Source organism: Melopsittacus undulatus, chromosome 6, assembly GCF_012275295.1.
Source record: "Melopsittacus undulatus isolate bMelUnd1 chromosome 6, bMelUnd1.mat.Z, whole genome shotgun sequence".
Classification (NCBI taxonomy): Eukaryota; Metazoa; Chordata; class Aves; order Psittaciformes; family Psittaculidae; genus Melopsittacus; species Melopsittacus undulatus.
In genome coordinates this window covers 18031213-18049997 of record NC_047532.1, presented here as the reverse complement: position 1 = coordinate 18049997, position 18785 = coordinate 18031213, and the positions used below count along the sequence as shown (strand labels likewise).

The window sequence follows — 18785 nt, the reverse complement described above, 5'->3', positions numbered from 1 at the left end:
TCCCCGCCGCCAACGCCCGCCAGCCAATCAGAAAACACAACCAGCTGCGCTCCCGCCCCCTATTGCCTGCTGCCACCCAATCGGCGCACGGTGTGGGAGGGAAACAGCTCAGCTTGACCAATCAGAGCGCACCCCGGGGGGGAAACAACCGCCAGCGCGCGAGTAAGGGGGGATTTAAAAACGCCGGCGGTCTAAAAAACGGTCAGCGGGTGGGCGGGGAACGCGCAGGCGCAGTGCGGTTGCCATGGCAGCGCGGGGCGCCGCCGCCGCCGGGTCGGGCTTGTCGTTTGACAGAGGTTCCAAAGCAAACCAGTACAACCGACTCGGTGCCCGCTCCGGCTGGAGCGTCGCTCCGGCTTTCACCTTCCCCAGCCGGTGTCCCGGGCCGTGAGCTGCCGAAGACAGCCCGTGGCTTAGTCGGGGCCTGCACCCGGGGACACGCCTGTGGCACCTATCGGGGCCCAGTGGCAGGTCCGGGATGCGGCAGCCCCCTCACGGGGCAGCCTCGGTGCGCCCCGGACGGAAGAGCCGCCGCCGCGGGCCCCGTGCGCACGTGCCGGCCCCGCCCCGCCCCGCCGGGGACCCGGAAGCACTTTTCCATCGGCGGGGACAGCTCAGCAGCGGGTGCGCTGTGGTGGCTCTGTTTCAGTCTCCGCTCCCGGTCTCAGTGCTGGCCCCGGTGGCCGCCGCTCGCCGCCAGCTCCACGGCCGCCCCCCGGCCGCCGCCCTGACGCCGCTGTCCTGCTGCTGCTCCGCCGCCGCCTCCTTCTCCTCATGAAGCCCGTCGTCGTCTTCGTCCTCGGCGGGCCCGGGGCGGGCAAGGGGACGCAGTGCGCTCGCATCGTGGAGGTGAGGGCAGCGCACCGCACCCGCCGCTGGGGTTAGGGATGTGGGGGATGAGGGACTACGTGTCCCAGCGTGCCGCAGCGTGCCGCGGGGCTCCGGCGGCGGGAGGCTGTGTGGGCGCGGCCGCGGGGCACGCTGGGGGTTGTAGGCCCCCCGGGTGGTCCGCGCTTCTCCTTGGGGTGGTCGCTTGGGGGAAGGTGTCCGGCGTGGAGCGCCGCATCACCCTTGTGGCCTGGGCTCTTGTCTAGCCCCGATCCGCCCCTTGGAGAGCGCATGGATGATCCGCATGCCCCCTTTAGCGGGGGCAGCACCCTCTCCAGCCCCTCCATTCCTTTCCAGCCCCTGTCGGCCTTTTTCCTTCTTCTGCCTTCCCTCAGCATCAGGGATCCCACTCCACCTGTGGGTCTACGTTTTCTGGCATCCCCCCTGGGCAATAGGACACCCGCTTAGGGTTAGTGGCAGTGTTTTCGTTGGGAGCACCGGTCACATACTGGGCCTTGTTAGAGGATCAGGACTGGAGCCCTCAAGAAGTTCCTGCTTTCCTGGGTAGTGACACGTTGTCCAGCCTGTCATGCAGCCCAACCCAACCTGGTTGCTCTGTACACATCCACACGGCCACGTAGGTGACTGTGGGGCTGCCACCCACATGCCTCAGGCTGCTTGTTTTGTGGCCTGGGATTGGAGGTGGCTTACAGTGCTTGGGAATACGTTGACTTCAAATGTGCCGGATCAAGGTCCGTGTCTTCTGAAGCCTATCCCATAAACATACAGTAGACGTTGCAGGGTGTTGGCTTTCTGACCCGACGCCATCTCTGTGAGATGTGAAAGTAAAATGTTACAAATAGAACAAAAATTTTGCTCTGTGACAGAATGTGATAGAGGTCAAAGGATATCCTGACCACAGATGGTTAATCTTGTTCTCTCTTTCAAAGAACCTAACCCTGATGGTATAGCTTGAGAAGACTTTCTGCTATATTCTTCACATTTTCAGTTTTTGAAATACAATTTGTACACTGTTTGAGACAGAACAAGTATCTGAGAGAGAACAGTGAACACTATGTGGTGTAGTACAGTCCTTTTAAAAGCCACAAAACACAGGGATAATTGCACCATATTGAGGTGGATAATTACGGAAGTAGTTAAGGCTGAATGCTTCCAAACGTGTGCCTGTTGGATTTGAAACAGCTTGTCTTTTTTTTTTTTCTTCTTCCCTTTCTGAGCAGCTGTATACATTTTTGTTGTTGAGGGCCATGTAGAACTGAAATTTATCCATACCTGGACTGAAAGAAAAGACTAAGAACTGTAGCAATGCCCATGTTCCTGAATCTAGCTACTGGGGGGGGGGAACCTTGGAGCTCCTGGTGCAGGCACGTTATATGTGTTGTCTATTCTGGTGGTGCCCTGGCAGTGCTGTTACAGTTTATCCACGCTGCCATTATATCCCAGCCCTTGGTATTGTATAACTGAGTTATGCGGATTTGGTCCAGACTGAAAAATGCCGTTATGATTTTGGTCCTGAAGGATTGTAACCTCAAATTATAGACTCTCATTCAAACCGGCTTATTCATTAAACTAAATTGTGGAATGAAAGGTTCATAGTGCTCATAAAGCCTTTTTTGGTAAGGTCGAATTCTGCCGCTGGCACATAGCAAACAAATGAGTTTAAACTGTAGGGGAATCTTGTAGGCTGTCATTAATGGCTTTCACCAAACCGTTAATGCAGCCTTAGGGCTGAAGTACTGCTGGCCTGTGTGTAGAAGTGTAAATGCCTTTGGCTTGATAGACTAATATAATTGGATAAAGACCACTTTACTAGGAGGAGTTCAAATGAGTCATTGCTACTGAAATTGTATTTGCAGGTAAAAATGAAAGAAGAATGCTAACTTTGCTAGTACTGTGTTTATTTTCTTTTCTAAACCTAGAAAGGGATGTCCAAATACCAATAAATGTAAATTTGCTTTAATTCTGCTAATCCTGTTCATTGCGTGGGAAGAAGTTTATTGAAGTCAGTGGGCTGACAGCAGAAAGCACTCAGACCTGCTGACTGCAGTGAATGGCCTTTCTGCTCACTTGGACACTTCCTACAGGAACCTCTGACGAAACTTTGAGGGAAAGAAGGTCTGAGGTAGTTGAAGGGAGAGTTGGGCTGAAGCCTGCTGGAAAACTTTAGAAAAGGGGGACACGAACAGGGAAATGGGATGAAATGCAGCAGAGGTACTGCAGAGCAGCACCTTTTTTAGGCGTGCATCCTTGGCCTGGCTCCCAACAGCCCCCCCGGAGAGCCCTGATGCAGGCAGTCGAATAGCTTGTATGCAGTCATTGCTGCATTTGGGTTGAAGGTGTATTTTTGTTTGGATTTTAAACCCTCTTGGCAGCTTGCCATAGAGGAAAGGGGCTGTAGCTGACTAATAATAAGCCTCATTCATCCTTGTTGTAAATGGTCTGAATAATATTAGTTTACATTTGGAATGAATCTGACCCAGTATGTTGCTGTAAATCTGAAGTTTGTCCTGAACAGAAAGTCAGTATGAGCTATAAATACTTCTCAGTTGCTATTCATACTAGAGATCTGGGACAGAGCACATCACATGTGAGAGAAGTCTCACTTTGCTGAGGTGAGATCTTGTATGATTTTAACATTAAATTATTTGATTAATGAACCAAGGGTAGTTGTGTTTTGTACAGTAAAGAGGGCATTATATGCTACCTGGGAATGATTCCTCAAAGAAATGTTGTAATTGTTTTGCTGACTATGCTTTACATTGCCAGCAAAGGGAGATGGCTATCACATATTGTAGGTGAAATATGTATTTAAGTGCTAGGCTAAATTATAAATACTCATTATGTGTGCACTGGAGTCCCTTGTTCCAGAGAAGTCATGTATTCATGTCAAATTTAGACCAAAATGGAGAAATTATTTGAGGGAAGAAAATGTAAAAACAGGCGGAAATGGGTATTGACACAGTGTATGAAAGGGAACAGCAGGTAAGCAATTAGGTTACTTTATCTTTGCAGATAAGGTTGGAGGAGACAGCTGAACTAGGCTGGGTTTCTCTGATACAGGGGAAAGACTCATGTGCATTCTACAAACTCACAGAATTGTCACTGAAATGCAAATGTAGCAGAACTGTTGGTCTGGGTCAGTTCCTCCTATATAAGACGGGATGAAGCAGAATTCACTTGAAAGTTTTTATCCTTTCCCTTCTAACTCTGCAGATTAACTCCAGAAACCTTCCACAGCTATGTTAGGTGGAGCTTGCCATCATCTGGGGTTGTTGTGTAGTTGTTGTTTGAGGCAGAATACTGGAGCAGGTTCTTGCAATAACCTTCATGCTTTCCACATTGTATCTTCTGTGTATGTGAGATTATTATGTGCGTGTAGGACAAAATGAGTGTGCGTTATTGCTGACTTCTGAGCTTTGCTTATAATATGGTTATGGTAAAGTCAAGGAGAAAAATGCATTCTTCAAATCTGCACACAATATGCTTTCATGTACTTAAACTTTAAATCCTTACAACCGTTGCCTGAAATTCAAAGCTCTTTGGTTGGTGGGAAGAATCATAACTAAATAAGTTGTCTTTATTCCAAGCAAGATGCAAGTTATACTTTTAGTTTGTCAATTGGTTTGTTTTGGCAAGATGATCTGTAGGTACTTGGGATATGCAAGGCATCCTTCTCTGTGCACCTAAAATATAATTCATCTTTACCACAGCCCTATCCTGTATGTTTGTGGTTAAATCTAAAATTAATTCCACAAGGTGGGATGCTGAGCCTTCTTTCATAAGAGCATAAGTTAAAATCCAAATGGAATAAGCTGTTAAGTTGCTTTGGGATATATGATAAGGAGATTTCCTAGGGTAAAGAAAACAATGCAAAGAAGAAGTCATTGTATCAGAAACACTCTGCTGAAAGTAGCAGTGGATTACCATTTTGCTGTCATGTGTTAATTGTCTTCTGGAAGTCCACTGAGAGAAACAGCTTTAACTTCCTTCTGAAATAAAAATGGTTTTTAAATTGTTTTCTTTTAACTCAAATTCTGAACTCCTCCAGGAGTGCCAAGTATTAATATTCTACTTGGCCTTAAGTTCCCATAGTTCTTTTTTGGAATATGTTTGTATTTCTGAACGTTGGAGATTCTTTAAAAACATGATGAGTGATCATTTAAATCTGCCCCCTGAAGTTTTAGCCCTGTATGCTTCCATTTTGCAGAACACTGAGCATTGAATTTTGGACTTTCCCAAGCATACTGGGTATCCTTTATTGAGCTCCGTGTTCCTGAAGCACTGGGGTGCTCTGTTTGCCCCACTTCTCCCTGGAGGCGCAGTCAGTGGGATCTTCTTTGTATGTTTTGCTTTGTTAATGTGGCTTTTTGTTTGCTTTTCCTCCCCCAGGGGCAAGAACATATTTCAAACTAATACAATATCCTTTTCTCTTTTTTTTTTTTTAATTGGAATAAGTAGACAAAAGGTCTATTTCTCCATTATAGTTTATGTCCCAGAGTTTTAATTCCATGGGCTAATTGCTATAGGACAGACAAAAGCTTTTTAGGTTGGAAAAAAAAAAAGAAGAAAAGCCTGCAAGCTTTACATGGTTCTATTTTTATTTTAACTAGTTCTTGAATGATGTATGTAGCAGATTTTGGTTGTTTATTAAGGTTGCCCAAGATATGACAGGTCAGAACTAGGGCAATAAAAGTTTGTATTTGATTTGTTTATGTCTTAAGCGCTGTAACTTTCAGTTTGAGAGTAACAGTGATAAGCCAAGATAGAAGTCAAGGTCAAAGCAGAAATTTGTGTTTCTCTTGCTTTTTCTTGGCTTCTGCTCACTTAAGGAAGCTCAAGCTGTGTGTTTAGTGGAGAGATGTGTTGCTGGACCACACAGGGCTGAATCAGAAATAAACCTTGTGCCCCTCAAAAGCTGGCTGTGTAAGGAGTCCCCGCAGCAGCTGCTGCACACCACTGATTTTACTGCCTTGAGAAGATTGCTAGGGCAGATTCTGCCTTATTCAAGTGTGACACAGATATGACTCATGTGTTTTCAGTTGTATTCATCTGTTTGCTGTATTTACTGAAAACAAAGCATGTTTTGTCTGCAGAGTGGAAGTTGCAAATCCTGGCTGACAGAAGAAAGCTACAAGTGGCTGTAGAGCAGGGGAGCAAAGGGCATTCCAGGAAGGCAGCAGTCTCTGTAATTTGGAGATGTGGATCACGCAGCTTGCATGTCCCAGTGGGTCCTGCTGAATGGCACTGATTTATCAGGCCACTGTGAGATAAGCAAGTAAGCAATGATTTGCTCTGCTTACACAGTACTGCAAAGTGCTGTTATGAGTGACACCTCCATGGTGAGATTGGTGGAAACTTGAGCTTGCCTGTCCACATCACTGTGGGGTTTTCTTCTTTTTGAAAGCAAAAAAGAAAGATGTCTACAGTGGTACTGAAGACAGCTGATTTTTATTTTCTTCATTCACAATTAATTTTTGTATTTGTACTTTGAATTATGGTTCTACAAATATGAAAATAGTTTTAAAAATCGTGAGAACTGTTTAATAGCAGCTTACTGATTTAATCTATTTTCTTATAGAACAGCACGCCAGTCCACTAGCATAGCAGAAAACATTATCTCTGAAATAAGTTTTAGAACAGTTAATTCTATATTTTCTATTTTCTTCTCTGTAATCTAAAAATCTGTCCAGATTTTAGGTCCTTGGCATTCAAGTATTTAGAAATTTTATTTAACCTAGTTTCTGTTTCAAGTCTTCCTTTCACAGAATCCCAGAATTCCAAGGGTTGGAAGGGACCTCGAAAGATCATCTAGTCCAACCCCCCTGCAAGAGCAGGGTAACCTAGAGTACATCACACAGGAACTTGTCCACGCGGGCCTTGAATATCTCCAACATAGGAGACTCTACCACCCCCCTGGGCAACCTGTTCCAGTGCTCTGTCACTCTTACAATAAAGAAGTTCTTCCTGATGTTAACATGGAACCTCCTATGCTCCAGTTTACACCCATTGTCCCTTGTCCTACCACTAGATATCACTAAAAAAAAGCCTAGCTCCATCATCCTGACACCCACCCTTTACATATTTGTAAACACTGATGAGGTCACCCCTCAGTCTCCTCTTCTCGAAGCTAAAGAGACCCAGCTCCCTCAGCCTCTCCTCATAAGGGAGGTGTTCCATTCCATCATCTTTGTGGCTCTGCGCTGGACTCTTTGAAGCAATTCCCTGTCCTTCTTGAACTGAGAGGCCCAGAACTGGATGCAATATTCGAGATGTGGCCTCACCAAGGCAGAGTAGAGGGAGAGGAGAACCTCTCTTGACCTACTAACTACACCCTTTCTAATGCACCCTAGGATGCCATTTGCCTTCTTGGCCACAAGGGCACACTGCTGGCTCATGGTCATCCTCCTTCAGTCAGACATTATGAATCTGCCATCTATGCTTCCTTTAAGACTTGCTTGTTCATTGTTTGGCCACCACAGTCCTGCTCCCTGTCTGATTGCTGAGGAGAAGAATTAGGCAACAGTTGCAACAAGTCACATTCTGGGGATTGCATCAAGATGTTCCTGGCGCTGCTGGGAAGTCATGCTGGCACAATGCAAACCTTGGCAATATGCAAGAGTGTTTTGCCTTGGTTTTTGTGCAGTTGCATTACAGTCTCTTTAGCAAGCTCTTGGGGAATGTGATGATTTTCTCCAATTCAGGATGCTTGCTGAGGGTTTATCTCACCTAAGATGAAAGAAAACTTTGCGTCCTGTATGCGCTGGTTAAAACTGGCAAGAGTAGTGAGAGCACCGCATCTCTGAAGCCTTCTGTGTATGGAGCAGCAGCCAAGCCTTTCTCTGTGCTTGTTTGCATTGTTTAAACCGACATGTTTTCTTTGGCTCTTGACTGAGTACAGTTAACAAATAGATATTTTGCCCCTGAAGGAGAGGTTTGTTTTTCTTACTGCCTGGTTAATCCATTCTGAAAGTTACTCGAGAATACAATTTACTATTATCTAAACCAAGTCTATTTATACAACAGCACTTTAAAACACTTCTATCTTTTACTTTCCTGTTCAGCTGTTGAGAACTATTTGAGTTTGATGTTGTAAAAGACAGAGAATTCCAAAACTTGTCTAACTCAATTTCATTTTCATGCATGAAAGGGAAATGCCAAGGGAAGTTAAATGGTTTGGTAATCCTCTAAAACCGAAGGGATTATATTTTCCTCCTGTTTTCTCCTTTGTAGAAACTTGATGTTAAAAATACTATCCTTCCTTAACTTTAGCAAGGACTACATGTTAATTTAGTGTTCAGCAGAGTAAGGTTTTTTGCTTATAAGGAAGATTTAGTCTGGTTTATGGCTTCTATAGTTGGTAGTTAATATTTAGATTTGCAATTAAATAAGCATATCCAAATGAAATGTACTTTAAAGCAGGAGTACAGTGAGCTTATAGAGGATGTCTGTGGAGCTTTTTCTTCACAGTTATTTAGAGCAAAATCTTACTTCCTCTTTTTTTGCCAGCTGTGTAGAGTTTTGGAGATTTAGGTAATTATATCCCTTCTGAAATTATGACTGTGGCAGAACTGACTTTTCCACGCTTTTGTGGATGAAATTGGAAAGCAACTGAAATGTTTTTAAAATCACTTAGTGGGTTGTGTAATATTTCTGTTGTACTTAGCCCTGTAGCCAAGTTTTTAAATCCCAAGTTCACAGCCTTAAAAAGTGTGTAGTCACATTACTGTGCTGATCAGGCACCTTTCTGAAATCTGCTTTGGATGTTGCTGCAGCCAGGCTGATAACCCTGAAGCTTCTTGCAGCTCCCTTTGTTTTGTATTAAAACTTTAGGATGAGTATAGATGCACTCTGGTTTGGATGTATAGCTAGCTTAGGTAGTCACCAAGAAGATGTCTTTGTTGCTTGTTCTTATGAACTAAATTTGGTTCAAGAAGCATGGTGTACTTGGTTAGTTTTCTCGTGGTGTTAAATGAACTAAGAAAATGATCGCTTTGTGCTCTGAAATTTCCTTTATAACAGTTTATTTCTCACAAGGTGCCTTTTTATGATGATAAATGCCTGAGAAATTTAAGTGCAATAAGTGCTTTTCATTGATATTTTGCATTAGCAACATTTCTCTAGATGTAGTTTGAGGTGAAATAAAAGCGTAATGATGTTTGCTGTTTTCCTGCATACTGGTACCAAACAGATTTGGACCTGATTTCTCTGTTCTTTCTGTTTACTGTATCTGGTGTAACATAGGGTGGCACCAATGTTGTTATTTACCACAGGATTTCTGACTATTGCTGTATTTGAAACATTCCTCCAGCTCCAAAGGACCTGGAATTGCCTCATGTGTTTTCTTTAAGTAGGCAATTAGATAAAATCATAAACCTATTGCATAAACATAGCAAGTAAAAGCACCATCTCAACTTTTTCACTTTGTAAATCAAGACTTGACCCAGTCACTGATAACCACCTTTTTAAAGTAGTTAAACTGTTTGGATGGGGTATAGCTTATATCTAATTTGGTTATTGTTAAATGTTTAATTGCACAATGTAACATTTTAGGGTCTCATTTCCAAAAATTACTAAATTACCTATGAAAACAGTCTACAAATGCCTGACCAAAGCCACACTGAGCATTTTCCCCAAGCATCTCTCTAGTGCTGTGCTTGTTGTGAATGTAGAGTATGCTGTATTGTCAGGTTACGCATTGAGGATGGAGTAGATCTGTCACCAGCGGAATGCTATTTGCTGTGTTTTTTTTCTGTTGTAATGCAAAGATAAATGTGGCTGACGCTGATGACTGATGTTAACTTTGCACGTGTACTCATTCAGAGGAGTCTATGCCTGTTTGTTTTGCACGTTTACAGAAATACGGCTACACACACCTTTCTGCTGGTGACCTCCTTCGTGATGAACGAAAAAGGCCAGGCTCACAGTATGGAGAACTCATTGAGAACTACATTAAGGAGGGGGAAATTGTCCCGGTTGAAATAACAATCAGCTTAATCAAGAGGGTAAGGAAAGAGCTATTTCCTACTGATTCACTCATGAAGACTAAGCAACAAAGCAGTGGCTGTGTTCTAGAAGAATTGTGTTTCCTCTGTGTGAGTAATATGAAATGGCAAACACATAGGTGCACATCATGTACTGGGTTTTTCTTAGCAATTACTCATGTTTCTTTCTAACTGGTTGGGGGACAGTAGGTGATGGCTTCTGATACCTGGGGATCTGTGAGAATGGGTAATTTTAGTTTAATTTTATTATTTTAAGTAGCTCTAGGGAAATAGTGAGACTCTGTATTTCTCATTTCCGTTAAGTAGCTTGTACACCTCTTGGTCAGCTCAATTGTATTGGACTCGAGAGTGGAGGCCGTAAAGGCACTACGTTTCTGTAAGTTTTATCAAAAGTGATGGCCAGGTGTAGGGAGAGCACCTCCTAGTATTCCTGTGTCAGGAATAACTCCAGCCTTATCCTTATTACATGTCCAAGAAAAGAACCAGAGTATCTTCTTGAGGACAGAAAAGGCTTATGTTGCTCATGGCGCTAAATTTATCCATAGTTTTCCTGTTAAAATTAAGTCTAAATCAAAGATGTTTTGGCATCTTACTGTGTAACAGTACTTTCCAATATCTTATGGAAAATTGCCTTTAAAACTGAGGTTGGGTGTTATAAGATTGAGCTTTTTCAAACAGTGAATTGAGTTTGAAAGGAAGCAATACTGGTGTGTGGGTGAATTAATTATCATTCATTGAAGGTGAAACAAAAACACATTTTGTAATTCTGCAGTAATCCTAAAATAAATGCTGCTCAATTTACCATGCCAACGTTTTGGGGGAAATTTAATAATTAGATTAATGGTTGTATGTACAGGAGAATCATGAACTGGATTCTCTTTTATCAGGCTATGGATCAGACAATGGCTGCCAATTCCCAGAAGAACAAGTTCTTAATTGATGGATTTCCCAGGAATGAAGATAATCTTCAAGGCTGGAATAAGACTATGGATGGAAAGGCGGATGTTTCCTTTGTTCTCTTTTTCGATTGTGACAATGAGGTAATGAAGTGTGTTATTCTGTACCTTCCTTTCTTGCTATATTGTTGGAATCATTCAAGAACAAGAAAGCTGTCAGGTAGTGAATGGACAAGTGTAAGAGTAGGAGGGAAACTTGGTATATAAGTTTTGAGGATATGTTTTTTGGCAACTTGTTTTTGCAGATGAAAAACTATGGTTTTGAAGTGGCAGCTCATTGCGCCTTGTGTAATCATGTCCTAATAAATTATCTTGAAATTCTTCAGGCAGTTGTATTCTTAAGGAAAATCTATAAAATCTTTAAATACATTGTACAAAATTACTTGGTTAATTTTCAGGAAGCATTACACTGTTTATTCTTAGTAACTGGTCAGTCCAAAATTAACTTGCTAGCGAGGCCTGCTTTAATTCTAATGTGCTGGCTTCATTTCACAGTTGTGAGCTCTGCTATAGGATAGCCGGTAATCAACATGTTATTCAGCAAGTCATTAGATTACAAGGACATTTTGACAGTGATACATTATATTCATTTAACAAGTGCCATGATGTGCTGTCTTTTTAATATGTCAGTGCCCTTGAGACATAAAAACTGATACTCAGATCCCAGCACCTTAAGCTTTCTTCCTTTTACCCTTTTCCCCAGTTTCCTGAGAAATTTTGTTACTTTTTTTTTTTGCTTAATTGCTGTTCTTTTTTAATCTCAACAAGTCAAGGGTTATTTTTTTTCTATTTAAAATTTTAAGTAAGGTTAAATGAATTTTTTCACTTGGTGGAGTATTAATGTTGGGGTTCTAACTTTTTTACTAGATCTAACAATAGACGACAATGCTTACATGATCTTCTGGATGTTTTTTTTACTGTGAGTGTACTATATAGGAAACACTAATTTTTAACCATTGTCCTCATGCATGAGTCAGATAAATGTATTCATTAAATGTACACGTGTCAGTGTTGCTTACGTAACTTTAGGTTTCAAAACTTCAAAACGTTCATTGAGCAGCTTTTAACTGGTTAGTTTTTCAGTTTTTACTCTGATTTTGAAGTCTTCATTATAGCAGTGTGAAGTAGGAACACTTTAACCTATAGTAATTTAGTATGTAGCCTTATGAAATTGTTGGGGGAATATACAATGACTTTCTTGCAGTGCAGGCATGTATTAGTAGTCTCATTTGACATTCTGTTTTTCAGAAAGCCTGAACACGTCCTTGAAAGTCAGGTGATTTTCTTCATTAAATGTCTCAAATCGGAGACCCAGTCAAACCACTGAGTTTGTTGTTTTTACTTCCACTGATCTCAGTCCTACCTTAAGAATCCCCATTATAATAATGACGAAGTGTAAAGCCTTCCTTTTTCACTGTAAGAATCTAACATTCCATGTGAACTCTGGTTATACCCACCAAATCTGGGTAGTATTTTGTGTGTCAGGCCTATTTGGATTTTTCAGGATTTGTTTTACTCCTGCTTTCAAGATTGCACCTTGTGTTCCTGGTTGTGATAATCCTTTTGGTGTCTTTCATAGATATGTATTGGCCGCTGTCTTGAAAGAGGCAAGAGCAGCGGTAGGAGTGATGATAATCGGGAGAGTCTGGAAAAGAGGTACTATCTTCAGAACTTTTCCATTCCCTTCTGTTTATGTTTTACTGTGTAATGCTTTTTTCCCCCTGTGCTTTCTCCTAGAATTCATACATATCTGCAGTCTACTAAGCCTATAATAGATTTGTATGAGAGAATGGGAAAAGTCAGAAAAGTGGATGCCTCTAAATCTGTTGATGAAGTAAGTACATAAGCCAGAAAGCATGGGGATGACAGTGGCAGGGTGTGTATTTTTGGCATTGTGATGGGTGTTACTGAGGGAGGTTGTGGAGCTCTCATTTTGACTCTTGAAGAACTGGTTAAAATGTGAATAACTTTAAGAAATCAATTAGTTCTGCTTGAACATGAGCTGGGCTAAACGCACTTTCTGTGTTTGACAATGCCTTATCTTTTTCTCTTTCATGAGCTTTTGCTTTTCTGAAGAAGTGTTGCTCTTCAGTCTCAGCTTCTCAGAACTGATGCTAATTTTAGCTAAGAATTAATTGTGAATGTTCTAAGAAAAACCTATATATTTTACAAGTACTCCCAATTATTGTAGGCACTGGTTTAACTTGAAGTAACTGTTTAACTGGTACGTGAGAAACTTAATATTCTTCCTTCTCTTTTTAGGTTTTTGAAAAAGTTGTACAAATTTTTGACAAAGAAGGCTAATTCCCAGCTTGAGAGTTCATTTCAGCTTGTGCTTGAATCTTGCTTGAATAGCTGCTACTGCAGTCCACTCTTTGTAATTGTTTTAAAAGATTCTTTTCTTTTTAATTGTTTTCCACATATCTACTGTTGATTGGAAAAGCAGATATTTACAAACGTTTTTTAAATAGGAAATCATTTCTTGTGGCTATAGTATATAAATTTCAGGGTTCTCCATTAGTGCAAGTTCAGTTACACAGTAAAACCACAGTTAAAACATCTCTCTGAAGAGACTATTTATTGTCACAGTGCATTGCCTATCATGGGCAGCCCTTATTCCTTATTGCCATACACCTATTTATTTATTTTAAGGATCAACCAAACAGCAGCATTAAGTAACGAGAGAACTGTGCCCTTGTTTGTTTTTTGGATGCTTGGACCAAATTTAGCAGGTATTTTTTTCAGAGTGTATTTAATCACAAAGTTCCCTGTTATACCTAAACCTGAATTCTGTAAGTCAAGCTACAGTTAGTAGAAGAATCTGTCTTAGCAGTTCTCACAAAATTATTTAATCTGCTGTTCAGCAGTAGACATACAAAGTACTTTATGGGAAGTGGTGCTTTCTTATGACTCTGGATGTAAACTGTCTTTTAAGTTCCTGAGTACATGGATGACATGGCCCTGGGCTTTACTTTGTCTTCATTAGCAGAAAGTTAAGAATATAATTTCTAAGTCAGGTCAGTATTTCCATACTCACTTATTTTAAATTATAGCTACATTCATAATTGCAGCATGGTCTTCAGAAGGCAGCAAAACTCTTAAATAGTGTACAGTAAGCAGAATCTTCTAACAGTTCTTTCTTTTGTAACAAATGGAAGGGATTTTCTGTATTATTATTATTGAAATACTGTGTTACTGAATGCTTTAAGGTTTGTTACCTGGGGAAATATTTTTATGGTTAAACTAGAGATTTTTTTTCCCCAAAAATTGTATAATTTTAATAGCTGTTTGGAAAGATTATAAATTATTGCACTTCTGTTATGATGTGGTCAGCGAAAGGGAAGATACCTGCAGAAAATGTTCCTTTCCCTTAAAAAAATTGGGTCCTGCTTCATTGTGTTCTCTTGCATTAGCCAAGTATGATCAGTAGCTATAGTTGGGATAAGCAGATAAGTAGTTGAAACAAACCGGTTTAAATGTTTGCACAGATGTGATGTAATTCTGCCTTTTGTTTAAAGTAACCTTTTCTCTCCCCTGTATAGTATGCATAGGTCTGTGGGGGCCCAGCCATGCATTCCTTGCACGCCCTAAGCTTTCATTGAAGAAGGCTCCAGAGGCATAAAGATGAGTGTTTTAACTAATTCTAGTGATAGAGTGGTTCTTCTTACATTAACTGACACTGTAATTGGTTTGTGATACAGTAATGGATGTTGTGAATTACACGGAATCACAATTTGGAGAACTTGGGGTTCAGCTTTTTCTTACTGATGACTTTCTCTGTATTTAGGAAAAGCTTTAAATTAAGCCTAACTTCTAATTAGAATCAGACGTAGTGGTCCTCATCCTGCAATCTGATCTGTGCGAGCAGATTTGCATTTGCATGAATTCTCATCTCGGTGAGGTTCTTGAGGCTGCTGGACTGGGGAAGAGATGGGTACAGAAACAAAGGGTAAGCTGTGGCATCCTTCCCAGTATGGTAGGAGTTCAAACAATGGACTGAGCACAAATAACTGTTTACTACTGCAGAATATGTGGACCATGACTACTTTTGTGAGTGTGGGAGGATAAAGCTTTTGCTTTATGAATTTCCCCTTAAAAACCCCCAAGAAATCATGGAATTTAATTCCTACCATATAAGTATGCTGACATAGGGTAGGATCCAGCGAAACTGCATGTTGTGATATGAAGGTTAGAATCAGGGTTTTCCCCAAAAGACTTCAAACAGGATTCTTTAATAAGAGAGATTTAATTATCTTTTGTTTCCAAGTTACTGATTTTTACAAGTTCTGTTCAGAATAGAGTATCTGTTTTCTCTCATCATATACTTTTCTGTTTATTTAAGTGCTGAAACAAAGGGGGGAAAAAAACCCTTTGGAGCAAGTTTTCAGGAAAAACCCAATGGTTTTGGCAATATTTGGAGTGGATTGTAATGTGTCTGTGCAAAGACTAGGTTTTTTATTTTGTCATTTTATTTATTGAAAATGCCATTAAATGTGTTACCAATTCTTTCAAGTTGGTCTTCCGGTTGAAATAAAGATTAAAGGCAATATGCCAACGTGTTGTGTCTGTTTAGCAGCAAAACTGTACAAAGAATTTGAGGAGATCCAATAAACTTTGCTCTATGGCTTCAGACGAGTGCTTGCCTTACAGTTACCTGTCATGAGGGATATATTTCATATATATATGTATGTAAAATGGGTATTCATTAGTGTTAGATACTTTTCATGGCCTCCTATGCACAGGTAGGTTTATAGAAGTTCAGTTTTCACTATCAAAACTGAAGACCCTATTAGGCATAAGATAACACCAAGCAAATGCCTGAGGAACTGGTATCTTTTCTTGATTATATAGGTTTATCAAATTAATTGCATAGTTGTGCATTGATAATTCATTTGGCACATCTATAAAAGAAGGGGGTCTTGAAGCAGGCTAGGAAGCACAAACCTATTGCACAGCTGCTGTTGGAGATGTTTTTTGGTCTTGATTTCTCATGCTTCCTTGCTCAATCACCAGCTGATTTCCCGAATGCCATCCTGCTGCTTTGCTTATGCCTATGTGCTGTACTCAAGACTGTGCCCTTAAAGGAGATTAGCACAGCATAATGTTCTTTATAAGGGAAACTGAGAGGTTGCCAGGCTTATTTTAAAATAAGCCTTCACATTTTGTGTTAACGTTTGTCACTAAATGGGTTGTTTATTCACGTGTAGGTTTCTACTAAACACCACATTGGACTTGAAATGTTACCCTGCAAAGATTTGACCAGCTGGCCTTGAAAGGGGGGGTAAAAGCAGGGCAGTAGGAGGTATCTTTCTACTGCTAAAACTACATAAACCAAACTGTGTTCTGCTGAAACCTCACCCTGAGGTTCCAGTGTCTCCTCAGGGATTGACTGACATAGTCAAGGCTCTGGGAGCTGGCCCTAAAGCAAACATCCCAGTCCTGCAAGTGGGAAACTTGAATGGAAAATCCCTGCCCCAGAGGTGCCCATTGGATGGAATAGGGACAGGCGGTGACCATAAGCATGCATTTGAGGATTGCCTCCATGCAAGATATTCCCCACTAGGAACATTGCTCCTTAATAAGGAGAGATGGTTCATGAGGGAGTTCCAAGGTCTTGTGGAAAATGCAACAATGGGGACATCTGTGTGCTGCTGCCCCGGCTGAACTGGGGAGAATGGGCGAGTTAAATGGAAAAAGCCCTCAGTTCAGACTGGAGCTGCCAACTGTTGTTACTGGTTGGCAGTTCTTAGCTGCCAGCATTTAGGAAAGTTGCATCTTAGGGGATTACTTTTCTGCTTAGTTTGAAGTTCAGTACCGGTTTGGTCCCTACTGCGATACAGATGTCTCTGAAAGCTATGGTGTGTGACTGTGCAGCTGGCTGCCTGCTCAGAGCCTAGCACTTGCCCCCTTGGCTCAATCAGATTATTTCTTCAAGACACAACACAGAAGGACTTGGAGACTGAGCTGGGTGCTTGCCACAATCCAGAGATCATGGGGTTAACAGTTAATAATGAAAACTGCAAGACACCACAAGGAGGATTCACCTGATCAGGTAACAAAGAAGACAGCAACAAAAATACTAAGAGCATTGGTTTCATATAGCAACAGTTCTTATGCTCTTTTGATCTGCAGACCCTCATAAATCTTCCAGTAGAGATATGGGGGTATAGAGGAATTTAATCTTGCAGCTCTCAGCTATTTTTCATGGATTGCTTAGTTTAAGATGGTGGGTTTCAGCCTGTGGTCTGTAGAATATTTCTGTTGGTAACAATAGGCGCCTTTATTGAGTTTTCTAATCTGCTCAACTGATGCTCTATCCTCTTTGCTTTCTGCCTTTTAATGTCTTTTCCTTACCTTTCTGAGTTGCCAGATACTCTGGGATGGGGAAGGGGGTGCTTGTAAGAGTCTGTGTCTTTGCAAAAGAAACAAAATCTTTAAATACTTTCAACTGGAGTAATCAGAACCTATTTCTGCCAATGAGCTTAGTACATAATTTGTTATGAAACTGATGTAAAGCATGTTGTGCTTCTTCCTTCTCCCCCCCTGCTCCTGAAAGTCTCACTGTAGTACCTCTGCTCTCTCTCCTCTGAGTGAGATGAGCTGTGTCTGTCTTGCTTCAGCAAAGTGCTTAGCAGCAGTTGCATGAACAAACTCCTCAAGCACTGGATGTTAAACTAGCACTGACCTGTTATGCTTCAATGGATGCAAGTGAGCTGATTGAGGATGGGAGGAAAGACGCTTAAAGAAGCTCAGTCAATTCTGCTTCAGTAGTCAAGCTTCAGCTTTAGATACATATCTGTTCCTCGCAGCTGTGATGCTTGCATTTAGTCTTGCTATTTCATGATTATGCTGTATAGAAATTCATGCAAGAGCATTCCCTTGCCTGGAAGTTGCCTGTCTCCCCTTACTGACTGCCACCTTGAATTCCAGGGAATGTGTAGACAGGAATTTGTCTTTAGGGTAAAACAGTAAGAAGGTAAACTGGGCAGGATGAAGACAAATTGGGCTGTGCTTGCGAAGGACAGGATGCACAGTGTATTTCTCTGCAGGCAGCACTGCCAGGCTATTTTGTCACCCTGGTTTATAACTACATTCAAACAGCAAAGCAGAAATCTTCTCTTTTCCCTCAAGTGCTTGGCAGAAATCTTGCTTTTGTCTAAAATGCGTTTTAAGCGCTGCAAACCATTCAGTCCTAAACCAAATACCAATTTGAGTTGTGCTTTTTCTGTCTAATTTACAAATAGGAGGGTTTGGGTTAGTTTCTTGTAATAGCTGCTGCAGTAAGACAAGGAAAATACAAGGCGCCATCCCAAAAGATATTATCTGCTTTATTCTGGAGGGCTTTTTAGCACAATGCAGTTTCTTTGTGTAAGAAATGGCAAAGATTGCTGTGCGATACCACACACGATACGTGTAATGGTATGTGGATGGGACGTGGGAATAGTATCTTGTACAACTTTTGTAGTCAGCATGAATTTTAGTGCCATGAGGTGTGGAAAGAGATTTTAGGATAGATTCTCAATTGGATGAAGTCTTAGGAGTGAAGCTTAATCTATCATGGAGGTCTTCAAGGGCTATCAGGATCTGTCAAGGAGGGTGTTTGGTTGATGTAACATGTGCTGGTCCTCCTTCCAGACTGAGCAGGGAGCTATCCTTTGGATTGCTGTTTGGGATGCTATTACTGTTTTCTTCTTAAACCAGAACCCTGGTCAAAAAGTACCTTGAGATCCATGTTATGTTCTAACCCACATACCTCTGTTCTTGTGTGAATACCTCCTCCAGTTTTTTTCTGGCTATGATGGAAATGATTAGTGCCTTTGTTTCAGGGGGAGGACTGGCACGGTCTCAAGTTGCTGCCCCACCTCATATTCCACATACAAGAACTTCTGTGAGGGAGACACTCTCTGGGAGCTGTAGCAGCTTCTTTACTTCCATTTTCCTTTCCAGGCCATGCATCTTGCATGGGCAAGATTTCCCA

The 18785-nt window shown here is 41.5% G+C and overlaps 1 protein-coding gene across 1 annotated transcript; it reads left to right on the top strand.

Annotated features, from left to right (window-relative positions):
* The first annotated feature begins 566 nt into the window (after nucleotides 1-566).
* On the top strand, nucleotides 567-15439 carry CMPK1 (cytidine/uridine monophosphate kinase 1). Its single transcript, XM_034063760.1, has 6 exons — nucleotides 567-849; nucleotides 9705-9851; nucleotides 10739-10891; nucleotides 12387-12463; nucleotides 12545-12641; nucleotides 13070-15439. The coding sequence occupies exons 1-6, from the start codon at nucleotides 775-777 to the stop codon at nucleotides 13109-13111; spliced, it is 591 nt and encodes a 196-aa protein (XP_033919651.1). The 5' UTR covers nucleotides 567-774; the 3' UTR covers nucleotides 13112-15439.
* The last annotated feature ends 3346 nt before the right edge of the window (nucleotides 15440-18785 follow it).